Below are 17,080 nucleotides of genomic sequence, written 5' to 3'. Positions count from 1 at the left end.
ATTAGCAGAGAGCTTCAAAGTAAAAAAAAGATGCAAAATTTTCAATTTTTTCATCAAATTTTTGAATTTTTCACCAAGAAATGATGCAAGTATCTACAAAATTTTACCACTAACATAAAGTATAATATGTCACGAAAAAACATTCTCGAATCAGAATGAAAGGTAAAAGCATCTCAGAGTTATTAATGCTTAAAGTGAAAGTGGTCAGATGTTCAAAAAATGGCCGGGTCCTACAGTGAAAATTGGCTGGGTCCTTAAGGGGTTAAATCAACTGGTGCCAGAAAGTTAAACAGATTTGTAAATTACTTCTATTAAAAAATCCAAAAAGAAAATAATTTCTTCTGTAGTATACAGCCCCTAAAAAGTACTGGAAGGATTAAGATTTTTTAATAGAAGAAATTTACATTTGTCTGTTTAACTTTCTGGCACCAGTTGATTAAAAAGAACAATAATTTACAAGAGGTAAGAGAAGAAAATGCCCCCCAAAATATGTAACCCCGTTTCTTCTGAGTATGGAAATACCCCATATGTGGATGTAAAAGGCCTTGTGAAAATGAAAAATTTGGGATAACAGCAGCATTTTTGTGAAAAAATAAAAAATTTTCATTTTCACATCCAACTTTAACGAAAATTCGTCAAACACCTGTGGGGTGTTAAGGCTCACTGTACCCCTTGTTACGTTCCGTGAGGGGTGTAGTTTCCAAAATGGGGTCACATGTGGGTGTTTTTTTTTTTGTGTTTATGTTTTTTTGTGTTTACAGAACCGCTGTAACGATCAGCCACTCCTGTGCAAATCACCTCTAATGTACATGGTGTTCTCTCACTCTTGAGCCTTGTTGTGCGCCCGCAGAGCATTTTATGTCCACATATTGGTTATTTCCGTACTCAGGAGAAATTGCGTTACAAATTTTGGGGGTCTTTTTTCCTTTTACCTCTTGTGAAAATTAAAAGTATGGGGCAACACCAGCATGTTAGTGTAAAAAATGAAATTTTTTTTTTTTACGATAACATGCTGGAGTAGACCCCAACTTTACCTTTTCATAAGGGGTAAAAGGAGAAAAAGCCCCCAAAATTTGTTAGGCAATTTCTCCCGAGTACAGAAATGCCCCATATGTGGCCCTAAACTGTTGCCTTGAAATACGACAGTGTTTCGAAGTGAGAGAGCACCATGAGGCCCAAATATTGCATAGGGATGGACCCGGATCCAAGAATTACACTTGCCTCCGATACCAAAAATACCCTACAGCAGCATTTCCCAAACAGGGAAATAGGGAGCCCTATCGTATTTCAAGGAAACAGTTTAGGGCCACATATTGCGTTACAAATTTTGGGGGACTTTTTCTCCTTTTACCCCTTATGAAAAGGTATAGTTGGGTCTACACCAGCAAATGTTTCCACTAACATGCTGGTGTTGCCCCATACTTTTAATTTTCACAAGCGGTAAAAGGAAAAAAAGACCCCCAAAATTTGTAACGCAATTTCTCCTGAGTACAGAACTACCCCATATGTGGGCGTAAAGTGGTCTGCGGGCACACAACATGGCTCAGGAGTGAGAGCATGCCATGTGCATTTGAGGTCTAAATTGGTGATTTGCACAGGGGTGGCTGATTTTACAGCAGTTTTGACATAAACGCAAAACAATAAATACCCAGATGTGACCCCATTTTGGAAACTACACCCCTCACGGAATGTAACAAGGGGTATAGTGAGCCTTAACACCCCACAGGTGTTGGATGTGAAAATGACTTACCCTACATTTTTCATTTTCACAAGGGAGAATAGGAAAAAAAGAGTTAGCACATACCCCATATGTGGATGTAAAGTGCTCTGCGAGCAAACTACAATGCTCAGAAAAGAAAGAGTACCATTGGGCTTTTGGAGAGAGAATGTGTCCGGAATTGAAGGCCATGCGTGTTTACAAAGCCCCCATAGTGCCAGAACAGTGGCTCCCCCCCTCTACATGTGACCCCATTTTGGAAACTACATCCCACACATAATGTAACAAGGGGTACAGTGAGCATTTACACCCTTCAGGTGTCTGACAGATTTTTAGAACAGTGGTCCAGTGGGGTTTAAATGTTAACTGCACCCCCTATTAAAGGGGTGTAGTTTCCAAAATTGGGTAACATGCGGGGGTCCACTGTTCTGGCACCACGGGGGGCTTTGTAAATGCACACGGCCTCCCATTTCTATTCCAACCAAATTCTCTCACCAAAAGCTCAATGGCGCTCCTACTCTTCTGAGCATTGTAGTTCGCCCGCAGAGCACTTTACATCCACATATGGGGTATTTCCATACTCAGAAGAAATGGGGTTACACATTTTGGGAAACGTTTTTCCCCAATTACCCTTTGTGAAAATGAAAAATTTGGGGTAACACCAGCATTTTAGTGAAAAAAATAAAATTTTCCATTTTAACGTCCAAATTTAGCGGAAATTTGTCAAGCACCTGTGGGGTGTTAAGGCTCACTGTACCCCTTGTTACGTTCCTTGAGGGGGTGTAGTTTCCAAAATAGTATGCCACTTTTTTGCTGTTCTGGCACCATAGGGGCTTCCTAAATGTGACATGCCCCCAAAAACCATTTCAGCAAAATTTGCTTTCCAAAAGCTAAATGTGACCTCTTCTCTTCTGAGCATTGTAGTGCAGTGCACTTGACGTCCAAACATGGGGTATTTACATACTCAGAAGAGATGGGGTTACAAATTTGGGGGGCATTTTTGCTATTCCCCTTGTGAAAATTAAAAATGTAGGTTAACACCAGCATTTTAGTGAAAATAATTTTTTTTCTTCATTTTCACATTCAACTATACCCCTTGTTACATTCCGTGAGGGGTGTAGTTTCCAAAATGGGGTCACATCTGGGTATTTATTGTTTTGCTTTTAAGTCAGAACTGCTGTAAAATCAGCCACCCCTGTGCAAATCACCAATTTAGACCTCAAAAGTACATGGCACTCTCACTCCTGAGCCATGTTGTGTGCCCGCAGAGCATTTTACGCTCACATATCGGGTAGTTCTGTACTCAGGAGAAATTGGGTCTTTTTTTCCTTTTACCGCTTGTGAAAATTAAAAGTATGGGGTAACACCACCATGTTAGTGTAACATTTTTTATTTTTTACACTAACATGCTGGTGTAGACCCCAACTTTACCTTTTCATAAGGGGTAAAAGGAGAAAAATCCCCCCCAAAATTTGTAACAAATTTTCTCCCGAGTACGGAGGTACCCCATATGTGGCAATAAACTGTTTCCTTGAAATACGACAGGGCTCCGAACTGAGAGAACGCCATGCGCATTTGAGGACTAAATTAGGTATTTGGAACCGCCACAAAAATACCCTACGGCAGTGTTTCCCAAACGGGGTGTCTCCAGCTGTTGCTAAACTCAGTCAGTGGATGTCCGGCATTACTGGGAGTTGTTTTTCAATAGGTGGAGGCTCCGTTTTGGAAACAGTGCTGTACCAGACATTTTTGTTTTTTCCATTGGGGGGGGCTGTGTAGTGGCATATGTATTGTTCTACTTTTTATTTTGTGTAGGTGTAGTGTAGTGTAGTGTAGTGTTTTTAGGGTACATTCACACAGGGTGGTTTACAGTGAGTTTGAGCTGAGAGTTTGAGCTGCCTCCAGCTGTTGCATAACTACAACCCCCAGCATGCACAGATTACCAAAGGGCATGCTGGGAGTTGTAGTTGGAATTCAAGCTGTTGCTAAACTACAGCTCCCAACATGCCCTTTGGCTTTGCATGCTGAGAGTTGTTGCTAAGCAACAGCAGGAGGTGAACAGGCCTCATCTCCTGCTGTATTCTGCACCAGAGGGGACCCGCGCCAGACCAGGGAGAGGTAGGAGATCCCCGCCGGCCCTGATCGCCGCCATGATCGCCGGCCTGATCACCGCCCAGCAAGGTCGTGATTGGTCGGTCGTTCCGACTGATCAATCACGTGATCGTGAGGCGGCACCCGTGCCACCTCACTCCTGCTAGGTAAGGGTAAATGGGGCTGTCTCGGACAGCCCCATTCACCCTTTTTTTTTTTTTATACGGGTCACCGGGTCACCAGAGACCTGATTGACCCATAATCACTGGTCTGAATTGACAGGTGATTTGCTGTATCTCTCAGGACCCCCCCCCCCCCCTCATGGGTTTGCACTATAGATATCAGAAGTCAACCCAGTCAGGTCCCCGCCCGGCAGTGACCGGAATTCCCACGGGCATACCCATACGCCCTCAGTCCTTAAGTATTTTTAAACCGGGGACGTCCTTAAAGGGGTACTCCCACCCTAGACATCTTATCCCCTATCCAAAGGATAGGGGATAAGATGTCTGATCTCGAGGGTCCCGTCGCTGGGGACCCCCGCTGTATTGCATGCGGCACCTACCTGTTTTTTGTGCGGAAGCGCTGGAGGGTCTGAGTCGCGACTACGGGAACGGAAGTCCATGACGTCAGGACTCCGCACACGTGTGACGTCACACCCGTCCCCTCAATGCAAGTCTATCGGAGTCTCAGACCCTCCAGCGCTTCCGCACAAAAAACAGGTGGGTACCGCATGCAATACTACGGGGGTCCCCAGCGGCGGGACCCCCGAGACCAGACATCTTATCCCCTATCCTTTGGATAGGGGATAAGATGTCTAGGGTGGGAGTACCCCTTTAAGGGGTTAAGCCACTATATGACCTCCTCATGCTTCAGCCACATCCATGCTGTGTCATTTAGCCACTATATGGTCTCCTCATGCTGCCAAAACCTACAAGCTGTGCCATTCAGCCACTCATACTGATCCTCATACTGATTCCACTCATACTGTTTCCTCATACTGATTCCACCTCCAGGCTCTGTCATTGTGCCGTTCTGAGGCAGTTATTCTAAAAGCGATGCTGGTAATCTGCATGTTATTCTGAACAACAGTATTATTTCACTACCCCAGCACACTCCATATGCGTGTTAGAACAAAGCAAAGTGTTCTATACCCCTATTGAGGCTCTCTGTAGGCAGGAAATAGCCATTTTTAATATAGATTTGCCACAAATCAATTCGGATCGATCCACATTTTTTTTTGGAGAAAATTTGGCGAATCATCCGAATGGAATTTTTCAAAAGTTCGCTCATCTCTAGTATCATCTATGGTTTAACCATTTATCCCACTCCAAGATGTGGAAGTTGGAATAACATGTAGGAAGGTAATTTAAAGTGGTTCTGGCGCGGATAGTGGCTGGTCCTGTGGACCAGGAGATATCAGTGGGTGGCACTGAAGGGTAAGGAAAGAAGTGCCCGGTTTGAGTGGTGGGACAAATGCTTTGTGGTAAGGAGCAATCTGGAAGAGGGCTCCTCATAAGGAATAGGCAGTAAGAGAAAGAGGATCTGTTTTTTTATAGAGGGATTATCAGAATTAATCTGGTGTATGGAGGGCATAAGAAGGGAGCATATGGAGTAGACAGTAAGAAATTAGGGGTATAAGAAGTTGTACATGAGAGGGAACAAGAAAGGCCAGTCTGTCAATGCTTAGGTCCTATAGGCCAGTATGTGGAAACCTATGTAACATTAACCTAACATGAAAAGAGAGAAGCAGTAAGGATATGCCACATTTCTCTTACACTCTAATGTTACTGTTATCATATTAGGTGTCCAGAGCCAGGAGCATATTATCACACTGATGCAGGTCTAGAGCTAGAGTCAGTAACTCATAATTATATCATTTACCTGTCCTGTGATTCCACTTTTTGCTTCTCATAGTCAGTCACCTTGCAATTTCTTCCATGTAATCGGTCACCTAGAATAAGTTGATTTGATAATATGTTCCTAGAATGGAGATCTTAATGTTTTTAACTCTCAATGACCATTTGCGGCAACAAAAGAAAAGGAAAAAGGGGGTTTCACAGAGGTGTTACTGCAAGAAAGGACGACCACTGGCGATGCACCGGACAGGAATCTTGAGACACCGCTTTGGATGCACAGGCATTAACTCCAAGAGCCAGCATCAGCCTATTTGGTGGACCTGAGGTAGGCACAGGTTTGTGCCAAAATGCATTGTCCCTGTGTTATACTTATTAAATCAATTCCCATCCTTTGAGTTGAGCAATCACCAGAATGACATGCAATTTGATCAATAGAATTTTAGGTTTGTTAGAAATTAAATTCTGTATGCTTCCCAATTCTCATATTCCTCTTACATTGTGAAATTTGATAGTTTACGGCCACTCTTTAAAATTCCTAATACTAATAAAACTATTATTGCACACTAGATGGCAGCAGAAGATAGTATATATGGTGAACACTCTCCAAAAAGACCACTGCTTTTAGTAAACATAACCCATAACCATGCCCGATTTCCCGTGACAGATTTTCAATGGCATCATTTATTATTCATTCTTTAGGAAAATCACCCCCTAAGAGACCAAACGCAATTTTGGTGGTGTTCTCAAAGAGGTTTCATTGTATTTCCACCCTAGCTGGTGAAAAACATTACCCTTTTACATACATAGTGTTACGCCGAGCGCTCCGGGTCCCCGCTCCTCCCCGGAGCGCTCACGGCGTCTCTCTCCCTGCAGCGCCCCGGTCAGTCCCGCTGACCGGGAGCGCTGCACTGTCATGGCCGTTGGGGATGCGATTCGCACAGCGGGACGCGCCCGCTCGCGAATCGCATCCCAGGTCACTTACCTGTCCCGGTCCCCGGCTGTCATGCTCTGGCGCGCGCGGCTCCGCTCTCTAGGGCGCGCGCGCGCCAGCTCTCTAGATTTAAAGGGCCAGTGCACCAATGATGGTGCCTGGCCCAATCTTCCCAATTAGCTTAATTGGCTTCCACCTGCTCCCTGGCTATATCTGATCACTGCCCCTGCACTTCCCTGCCGGATCTTGTTGCCCTTGTGCCTAGTGAAAGCGTTCCTTGTGTGTTCCTAGCCTGTGTTCCTGACCTCCTGCCGTTGCCCCTGACTACGATCCTTGCTGCCTGCCCTGACCTTCTGCTACGTCCGACCTTGCTCTTGCCTTATCCCTTGTACCATGCCTATCTCAGCAGTCAGAGAGGTTGAGCCGTTGCCGGTGGATACGACCTGGTTGCTACCGCCGCTGCAAAACCATCCCGCTTTGCGGCGGGCTCTGGTGAAAACCAGTAGCTACTTAGAACTGGTCCACCGACACGGTCCTCGCCAAACCCTCTCTGACACAGAGAATCCACCTCCAGCCTGCCGATCCGTGACAGTAGATCCGGCCATGGATTCCGCTGAGGTGCCGCTGTCAAGTCTTGCCGACATTTCCACGGTGATCGCCCAGCAAGCCCTAAAGATCTCCCAACGAAATCACCAGCTGGCATACTTGACCACCGTGACACAGCAACTTCAGTCACAGATACAGCAGCTGCTGCCGCAGATACAGCAACTTCAGTCACAGACACAGCAGCTGCAACAACCATCTCCTCCGCCGGCTCCTGCAACTCCTCCGCAGCAACCGGCCGCTCCTAACCCCTGCTTGTCCCTGCCGGACAAATTTGATGAGGACTCTAGACTCTGCCGTGGTCTCCTGCCTGGGAAGGCCCTGCCATGTGCCACACCGCCCGGAGCACCTCTCTTACAGTATCCTTTGCAAACCACCCCTGTGCCTCCCGCCGAGGAGGCTATGCAAGTGGATCGGTCCCGCCTGACCCCTGAAGAGAGGACTCGCCGCAGGAAGAAAGAAGATTTACTTCTACACTGCACTGTGCGTTACTGCACAGAACCCCTGCTCTTCAGCATGGAACTTTTTGTTTTGCCCAAATGCTCCTCTGAAGTCCTCCTCGGTCTGCCATGGCTCAAACCCCATCTTCTGCCCTTGTCTGGACCACCGGGGAGATCGGGAGCTGGGGTGCTTCTTGCCACAGGAAGTGCCTCACGTCTGCTCCCAGTCCCGTCAGTCAAGCCTCTGTGTCTCCCCCTTTACCTGGCCTCCCCAAGGCCTGTCTGGACTATGCTGTGCCTCCTCCTCACGGCCCCCGTCCTGTTGACACTCTGCCCCGTGCCGGGCTTGACCCTCTTCCCTCCCTCCCCACCCCCACGCCTTCTTGTGTGCCCGCTGTTGATGTGGTTTCCCGGGGCTTCACCACCATCTGGAAAAAGACCCTGAAATTCCTCATGCTGGCCTCATCCCGGGTGAAGAAGCTTGCCGGAAAAAAGAGAAGAGCTCCTCCTGTTTTTGTGTGGCTCTCCGCCAAGTATTTCGGCTTCCGTGTCCCCAGTTTGTATCTCGGACCACGTTATCTTGGACCCTTTGTAGTCGAGTGCTCAGAGGAGAGATCTTGGGAACCTGAGGACGACATCCTGGACAATAGTCTTGTCCTCAGGTTCTCAGGCTCCAAGAAGAGGGGGAGACCCAAGGGGGGGGTACTGTTACGCCGAGCGCTCCGGGTCCCCGCTCCTCCCCGGAGCGCTCACGGCGTCTCTCTCCCTGCAGCGCCCCGGTCAGTCCCGCTGACCGGGAGCGCTGCACTGTCATGGCCGTTGGGGATGCGATTCGCACAGCGGGACGCGCCCGCTCGCGAATCGCATCCCAGGTCACTTACCTGTCCCGGTCCCCGGCTGTCATGCTCTGGCGCGCGCGGCTCCGCTCTCTAGGGTGCGCGCGCGCCAGCTCTCTAGATTTAAAGGGCCAGTGCACCAATGATGGTGCCTGGCCCAATCTTCCCAATTAGCTTAATTGGCTTCCACCTGCTCCCTGGCTATATCTGATCACTGCCCCTGCACTTCCCTGCCGGATCTTGTTGCCCTTGTGCCTAGTGAAAGCGTTCCTTGTGTGTTCCTAGCCTGTGTTCCTGACCTCCTGCCGTTGCCCCTGACTACGATCCTTGCTGCCTGCCCTGACCTTCTGCTACGTCCGACCTTGCTCTTGCCTTATCCCTTGTGCCATGCCTATCTCAGCAGTCAGAGAGGTTGAGCCGTTGCCGGTGGATACGACCTGGTTGCTACCGCCGCTGCAAGACCATCCAGCTTTGCGGCGGGCTCTGGTGAAAACCAGTAGCTACTTAGAACCGGTCCACCGACACGGTCCTCGCCAAACCCTCTCTGACACAGAGAATCCACCTCCAGCCTGCCGATCCGTGACACATAGGTTATTGTTATCTGCCTTTATGCAGCATTACACGCTATGATGTGCAATGTGTGCCACATTTTCAATGGGAATATACAACCTGGTACAGTGAACCACTGTGTGTATTTACTTTTGGCAAGCATTACATATACATGAGAATGACATTTGCATTCTTGCACCTGTATTCAGCAAACACGTGAAATTCAGGTATTCATTATTCCTATTAAATACTGCAACAAAATACAAAAAGAGTCAAAATAGGCTTCAGAAAGGCAAGGCCACCGCCAGATGTGTGCTGCATACATTGCACACTATACATTTAAACTATTATTGAATTAATCAGTAGTTAGCAATAAATAATTTATATTGGAATCGATACCAGACATCATTGTCCGTCAACAGGAAAGCGACAGAAGAGGTTCCTATACTCTCATGCTCCTCTTCTCTCCAGCCCTGATGCTAACCCAAACAAACCGCTGTCCCTACCTATTTCGACTACACACCCTAAATGCCCCCCCCCCCCCAAACTGGGTGATGGTCCCTACGCTATTCAAAATGCAGGGGCACCAGGAACAGTCAAACAATCCAAGTATGGAACAGCCAGGCAAAAAGGTACCAACACAGCAAACAAAGGGTTAACTGGCAACAAGCCAAGAGTCAGAAACCTAGAGGCCCAGACCAGAACTTCTGGTTAGAGTCACTTACGGGTCACAACACAACCCTATTCTTATTAATGTAGCACAATAATAAGCAACATGGTAATATTAGGATGTGCAACCCATGGCCAAAGTCACCATGTAGCCCTAGATTTAAAGTCAATAGGCCTCATTTACTAAGAGTGGAGTGGAATTTTCTTTGCGGATTTTTATTTCCAACAGGTATTTTCCACAGTATTCACTATTGTATCTCGTATTTGTTGATGTTCCCTATATTTTGCTCTTTTTACACATGATCTGAGCTGTGGAGTTTTCCAGAGCTCAAATCCACTACATTTTATGTGGAGACATAGTAAATTTGTAAGTTTATTTTGCCAGTTTTTTTTTTTTTTTTTAAACAAACCCCTTTTTCCTCATGGCCACAATGGTGCAACTCTCTGAGTATATTCAATGCCATCTTGTGGTCTCAACAGCATGAACACAGAGATTACATAGATCCATAATGCTGCCTCATGCATGAGTTCTTAAAGGGGCTACTGTGGCTTCAACACAAAAAGATTATTCTTCGTATTGTGACAAGTTATACAGTGTTAACCTTTATTGTTTACTTCTAGCGTAGTGGTTCCTCTTCCCCATTTTCAAAAATTGTACCTCCACATTAATGACATGTTTGTAATTAATATAGTTATTGTTTTTTTTTCAAATGATATGCTTTTCTTTACTCCATATACTCTCCTCAGGCCCCCTGCTCCTCTCTCTATGTCCTCAGGGAACCTGATCCTCTCATCACTATTGTACACAGTTTGACTGCACCAGTAGAATAGTGAGTGCAGCTCTGACGTATCATACAGGATATAATTAAGTATCAATACAGGATAAGTAATGTCATGTATGTACACCAGTGCTTGACAAGTGCCAGGTTGCTAAAGCGACTAAAAATTTGGCATTGGCACCAGTTGTCACATCTGCCCGCTCTTCCACTCCACTCTTATTTCCCACATTCCATTGCTGACCAATCGGAATCATCCCTCATGGTGGCATGCAGGTAGGTACACCCGGATGGCTACCACATGTTAGAAATAAATAAAAATAATGGATCCAGACCTCGACGACATAATCAGAACTAAAAGGACTGGTACATGATGACTAATATATATATATATATATATATATATATATATATATATAAAAAGGGGAACGGGCTGGCACTGCAAAGCAAGGACTTTAAGTCCTGGTTGGGTGCTGCGCTTCAACAGGTTCAAACTCCAAAACCCTCCTTAAACAAAGTCCAGATAAGAAGCAGCACTCCGGAGTACAAGAAATAGTGACTTTATTCACCCATTAGGCATATGCCTAATGGGTGAATAAAGTCACTATTTCTTGTACTCCGGAGTGCTGCTTCTTATCTGGACTTATATATATATATATATATATATATATAGTAAATTTGAGTAGCCGTATTAGTCCAGTGATGGAGATGCAAATCCTAAAATGTTGCAGTATCTTGTAATACCTTTTTTATTGGACTAACAGCATTTTGTAGAGACAAGCTTTCGGGATTCCTCCCTTTATCAAGTCCAAAGCAAATCTAAGCTCACAAGTAGAAGACACAGGTTACATCTCACAAATATGCAGGGGTTAAGACAATAGATGTGGAGAATTCACACTAAGATGGGCCATAAATTGTCCTGTTATGGGAACATAGACTGACTAGATAAGAATGAGAAAAGGGGGGGGGGGAGCAGGGGAGAGACTGATAATTAGCAGGACATAGTGAGATGTAAAAGAGAACACAGTGCAGGTTATAAGAGAATACAGTACAGCACAGGTTATAAGACATTTTGATAATGAGATAAACTCAAATCCACATTAAGTTCCCTGTTTTTCGAGTCAAAAAACAGTATCATTTTGGCTTCAAATGTCTTTCTCTCGTGTGTGTTTTTGAAGTTCCCTCTCAGTATCTTGATTGTAAGGTCATGTATGGAGTGGCCTGTTTGGGTAAAATGGTGTCTAACTGGGGGGCAGTAGTCATTTTCTTTATGGCGGTTGATGGAATGTCTGTGTAGGTTCATCCTTTCGTTGAGTTTCCGGCTGGTTTCACCAATGTAGCATCCTGTGTCACACTTGGTGCATTGTATCATGTAGACCACATTTAGGGATGTGCAGGAGTATAGTCCCTTAATGTTATATGTCTTGTTGTTGTGGGTGGCTTCCATCTTGGTGCAGATATGTTGGCAGAGTTTACAGCGAGGTTTGGTGCAGGGTTTGGTCTCATTGTCTGTGCCTGTTCTTTCTGTAGGTAATTTTCGGCTGACCAGCTTTTGTTTTAAATAGTTTGGTTGTCTGAAGGCCAAGTTGGTAGGTTCAGGGAAGATTTCTTTTAGCATCTCATCTTCCGCCAATATCGGCTGTAGGTCCTTGATAATTTTGTGTATTTCTTCAAGGGCCGGATTGTATGTGGCTACCAGTGGTACGCGTGGTGATGGTTGTATCTCTCTGTATTGTAGCAGGTGTTCCCGTGGTGTTTGAAGGGCGGAGTGTATTTTCCTATTGATTGTCCTAGGTTTGTATCCTTTTTGTTTGAATTTCTCAGACAGTGTTTGTAGGTGCAGGTCTCTGTCATCAGGGTTGGAGCAGATGCCATGGTACCTGGTAGCTTGGCTGTATATGATGCCTTTCTTTGTGTATGATGGATGGAAACTGGATTTATGTAGATAGCTGGATCGGTCTGTGGGTTTTCTGTATACAGACATTTGTAGTGTGTTCCTGTTTATTGTGACAGTAGTGTCCAGGAAGTTCACACTTTCTATAGAGAAGTCCATTTTGAGTGTGACATGGGATGCTACATTGGTGAAACCAGACGGAAACTCAATGACGGAAACGCCATAAAGAAAATGACTACTGCACCCCAGTTAGACACCATTTTACCCAAACAGGCCACTCCATACATGACCTTACAATCAAGATACTGAGAGGGAACTTCAAAAAAAAACACACAAGAGAGAAAGACATTTGAAGCCAAAATGATACTGTTTTTTGACTCGAAAAACAGGGGACTTAATGTGGATTTGAGTTTCTCTCATTATCAAAATTTCTTATAACCTGTGCTGTACTGTATTCTCTTATAACCTGCACTGTGTTCTCTTATATCTCACTATGTCCTGCTAATTATCAGTCTCTCCCCTGCTCCCCCCCTCCCTCCCCCTTTTTCTCATTCTTATCTAATTTAGTCTATGTTCCCATAACAGGACAATTTATGGCCCATCTTAGTGTGAATACTCCACATCTATTGTCTTAACCCCTGCATATTTGTGAGATGTAACCTGTGTCTTCTACTTGTGAGCTTAGATTTGCTTTGGACTTGATAAAGGGAGGAATCCCAAAAGCTTGTCTCTACAAAATGCTGTTAGTCCAATAAAAAAGGTATTACAAGATACTGCAACATTTTATGACACACATACACATGGGAATATGCAAATCAGCTCATTACATCACCTTTTCAGGCGATGTTCCCTGGTATAAACTTCAGTTACGGAATATAAAAAGCTAATGGGGATTAATGCCAAGCCAGAACTCTCTCTCCAGAAGGAAAGAGCACCCATCTGTAGACAGCTGTTTCAGGGTACTTACCTTGCTCTGTACTGACGAGGGGCAAGCACCCCGAAACAGCTGTCTGCAGATGGATACTCTTTCCTTCTGGAGAGAGAGTTCTGGCTTGGCATTAATCCCCATTAGCTTTTTATATTCCGTAACTGGAGCCATATGGGCAGCTGTCACGCCCCCTCCCATAGGCTTGCATTGAGGGGGCGGAGCGTGATGTCACACGGGGCGGGGCCGTGACGACACAATACTCCGGCCACGTGATCGGCAGTTATCAGACCCGGAGCGAACATGCTCTGGGGGCTGATGGTAACGGGTGCTGCGTGAAAGATTACGGGGGTCTCCAGTGGCGGGACCCCCACGATCAGGCATCTTATCCCCAATCCTTTGGATAGGGGATAAGATGTCTTAGCGCCGGAGTACCCCTTTAACTGGGGAAATCCACAAGACATGTGCAGTGTATTTGGGATGTTTGCACATACCCCAATAGGTATGATTTGCTATATAAATAAGGTAGATCACAAGATGACGCTGTTTAACTTTTGATGTCAATCAAACTTTAATGAGATTACAGAACATACGACCCATGACAGGTCCCAGACAACCCTTTCTGACAGAATATAAAGGAGTCCTAAACCTTTAGAGATAAAGCAGTTTAGTTGTGAAATAAATTAAAAATACATACATTTTTTTTTTTTTTTACTCAATAACAAATAGAGATGAGCGAAGTTACAGTGATTCGATACGTCACAAAATTCTCGGCTCGGCAGTTGCTGACTTTAGCCTGCATAAATTATTTCAGCTTTCAGGTGCTCCGGTGGGCTGGAAGAGGTGAACTAATTTATGCAGGCAAAAGTCAGCAACCGCCGAGCCGCGAGGTTCATGACGAATCGAATCACTGTAAGTTCACTCATCTCTAATAACAAACACCATTATCAAGTACTTTTATCCTTATGTTATGTTACTAGATATTATAATTCTGGTTGTCATGGCTATGTCCTTAACACATTTGTAAATTAGTAAAGAATACATAAAGTTTACTATCACATTGCATAGCATGTACACACGATTTATATAGGCTTACAACACTTTCCACACCAACATTCTGCTTGTTCACTTGCCAATCCTGTGTACAAGTTCCTGCGTGATGACATGTGATCTATAGTAACAAATCACACAACTGCAATGAGCAATTCCAGTCCTCCATAATAACATTTTGGAACCCGTGGTCACATGATTGGTAACATTTTATATGTGCTTTTTAATCCCATATAAGAATTGATGGTAATGCAGTTATCTAACATTTTATTGTATTACATCTAGTCAAGAATAATGGGGAAAAAAAATTAAACACATGTCTGCAGATGTAGCAATGACAACCGGAATAAAAACATCCATCGCTTCATAGCGGGTTGTGCATACAGAGAAATGGAAAATAGTGAACAAAGATTAGAATATAAAAGTAACCTACTTATGTTAAAGGGGTATTCCAGGCCAAAACTTTTTTTTTTTATATATCAACTGGCTCCGGAAAGTTAAACAGATTAGTAAATTACTTCTATTAAAAAATCTTAATCCTTCCAATAGTTATTAGCTTCTGAAGTTGAGTTGTTTTCTGTCTAACTGCTCTCTGATGACTCACGTCCCAGGAGCTGTGCAGTTCCTATGGGGATATTCTCCCATCATGCACAGCTCCCGGGACGTGATATCATCATTGATCAGTTAGACAGAAAACTTCAGAAGCTAATAAGTATTGGAAGGATTAAGATTTTTTAATAGAAGGAATTTACAAATCTGTTTAACTTTCTGGAGCCAGTTGATATATAAAAAAAAAGGTTTTGCCTGGAATACCCCCTTAAGTCTAAACAAGGTTAGGAACCCCTCTATAAAAGTTTTACAAAAAGCAGAAAACTGGAGATCCATTGTAGCTAGCAATGCAGTACAGGCATCATTGTGGTGGAGCTTAGCAAGTCTTTATAAAGTAAGTACTCTTGGTGAAATAAAAACAATTGCAAAAAAATTAAAAATTATGTTAAAATAGTCCTATGGCTCAACTATCAATGTGTCATTGGATGGGGTCTCAGGTCTCTCAACAGAATGAAAGGGCTCTGGTGCTTACGGCATAAGCCACTGGAGCGGAGCTGCAAATCATAGCTCGATATCAGTTATTGCCTCATCCAGTATGGAGACAACCCATCGTGTCTGGATTCACAATAAAAAGCTTGACGCTCTATAGAGATCACCACAGCGCCATCATTTCGCTGACTGTTGGGAGACCCAGAGTTCAAGCCCCTAACAATCACTCATTCATAGGCCATCCCAAGGACGGGTATGGAATGTGTTTTTTTTTTTTTAATAGAAAAACCCTTCATCTTTACTTGAATAAATCTTCAAACATGTTTAACCCAACAGTGCCAATATTCTCAAGAAGAAAAGTCCCTTTATCATTGTGAACATACATAAACCATCAGAAAGTCACATACTTTATTCCATCTCTTCAAATGTTAAACCATTGATAAAAAGAAAAAAAAAAAAAAACGAGGTGAATGAGGAATGTTCAGTGCATGACCACCATTACTGATCCCTTGAAATTCTCGAATGGATCATAGTTCTTGAGGTCTTCATTACATCTCTTGTACAAAGTCCATGCCATTTCTTGTCATGATTAAAATGCCACTAAAAATTAATAAGTTAAAGTCCATAGTGCTACATTCTCTACAGTATCATCTTGACTATTCCCTGAGGAGACTGCATGGCTTGGACAGATACATTTTGGGACAATGATCCAAACTCCAGTCGCTTAATGAACCTAGAAATCAATACATTAAAATTTAAGGGGAATTAGAACATAATGTAACAGCTCTAGCTATGTTAGTGCTCAAATACAACTTCACACCTTCAAATTGCATTAAGTTTTGTGTTTAATGGGAACCTTTAACTGTTTTTTTTTGGGGGGGGGTACAATATTTTAAACAAACATCAGTGCACGCAGCATTTATAGCCTTTATATTTCTGCACAGAAGAGTAAAAGATCACGAGTAAATAGACTAGGCCATTAAAGGGGTACTCATCCCCTATCCTTTGGATAGGGGATAAGATGTCTAGGGGTGAAGATGTCTGATCTCGGGGGTCCCTCCGCTGGAAACCCCTGCGATCTCTGCTGTGGCACTACAGTCATTCGGTGGACAGAGCAAACTTTGGTCTGTGCCTGATAAGTGATGTGGCACCGAAGGGAGTGGTGTGGGGATAGGATAGGGGATAAGATGTGTAGGGGTGGAGTACCTCTTTAAGCTCTTTCCACTCATTACTTTAATGGCCCAATGGACAAAAGGGGTGAAAGAAATGAGCCTTGTTTTATATACACATGTATAATAATAAATAATAATAATACATTTAATTTAATTGGGAAAAATTACAATATCAGACCATAAATAGGGGCATTACTGTTTCAGAGGAAAACAAAAACTAACAGTAGATCCTTTTTCTATTACTAGATAGCCCATTTAAATCATGTGGCATTATTCTTCGGCTATCTTCACACAGCATAAAATTAGGCCATATTTCACAAGCACATTTTAAGCAGTAAGCGCATTTTTAGCAGCAGCCACGTTTGTGTGAGTGATTTCACCGTAAAATCTCTCTTGTAGCCTTCATTGGGGGACACACATACTGATGGGTATATACTCCTGCCACTAGGTGGCGGTGAAACTAGGAAAAAAAGTCAGCTCCAACCTAGCAGGATATACCCGCCCACTGGAAGTGAGGTAATCAATCAGTTTTG

The 17,080-nt window shown here is 44.1% G+C and overlaps 1 protein-coding gene across 1 annotated transcript in view; it reads right to left on the bottom strand.

Annotated features, from left to right (window-relative positions):
* Positions 1-13,833: 13,833 nt before the first annotated feature.
* NDE1 (nudE neurodevelopment protein 1) overlaps positions 13,834-17,080 on the bottom strand; it is a 30,962-nt gene continuing 27,715 nt past the window's right edge. Inside the window, 1 exon segment of the mRNA XM_056536871.1 lies at positions 13,834-16,108. Coding sequence (XP_056392846.1) covers positions 16,015-16,108 — 94 coding nt within the window. The 3' untranslated portion in view covers positions 13,834-16,014.

Source organism: Hyla sarda, chromosome 8 (genome assembly GCF_029499605.1).
Source record: "Hyla sarda isolate aHylSar1 chromosome 8, aHylSar1.hap1, whole genome shotgun sequence".
NCBI lineage: Eukaryota > Metazoa > Chordata > Amphibia > Anura > Hylidae > Hyla > Hyla sarda.
The sequence above is the reverse complement of the archived record's forward strand: the minus strand, read 5'-3'. Positions and strand labels throughout refer to the sequence as shown.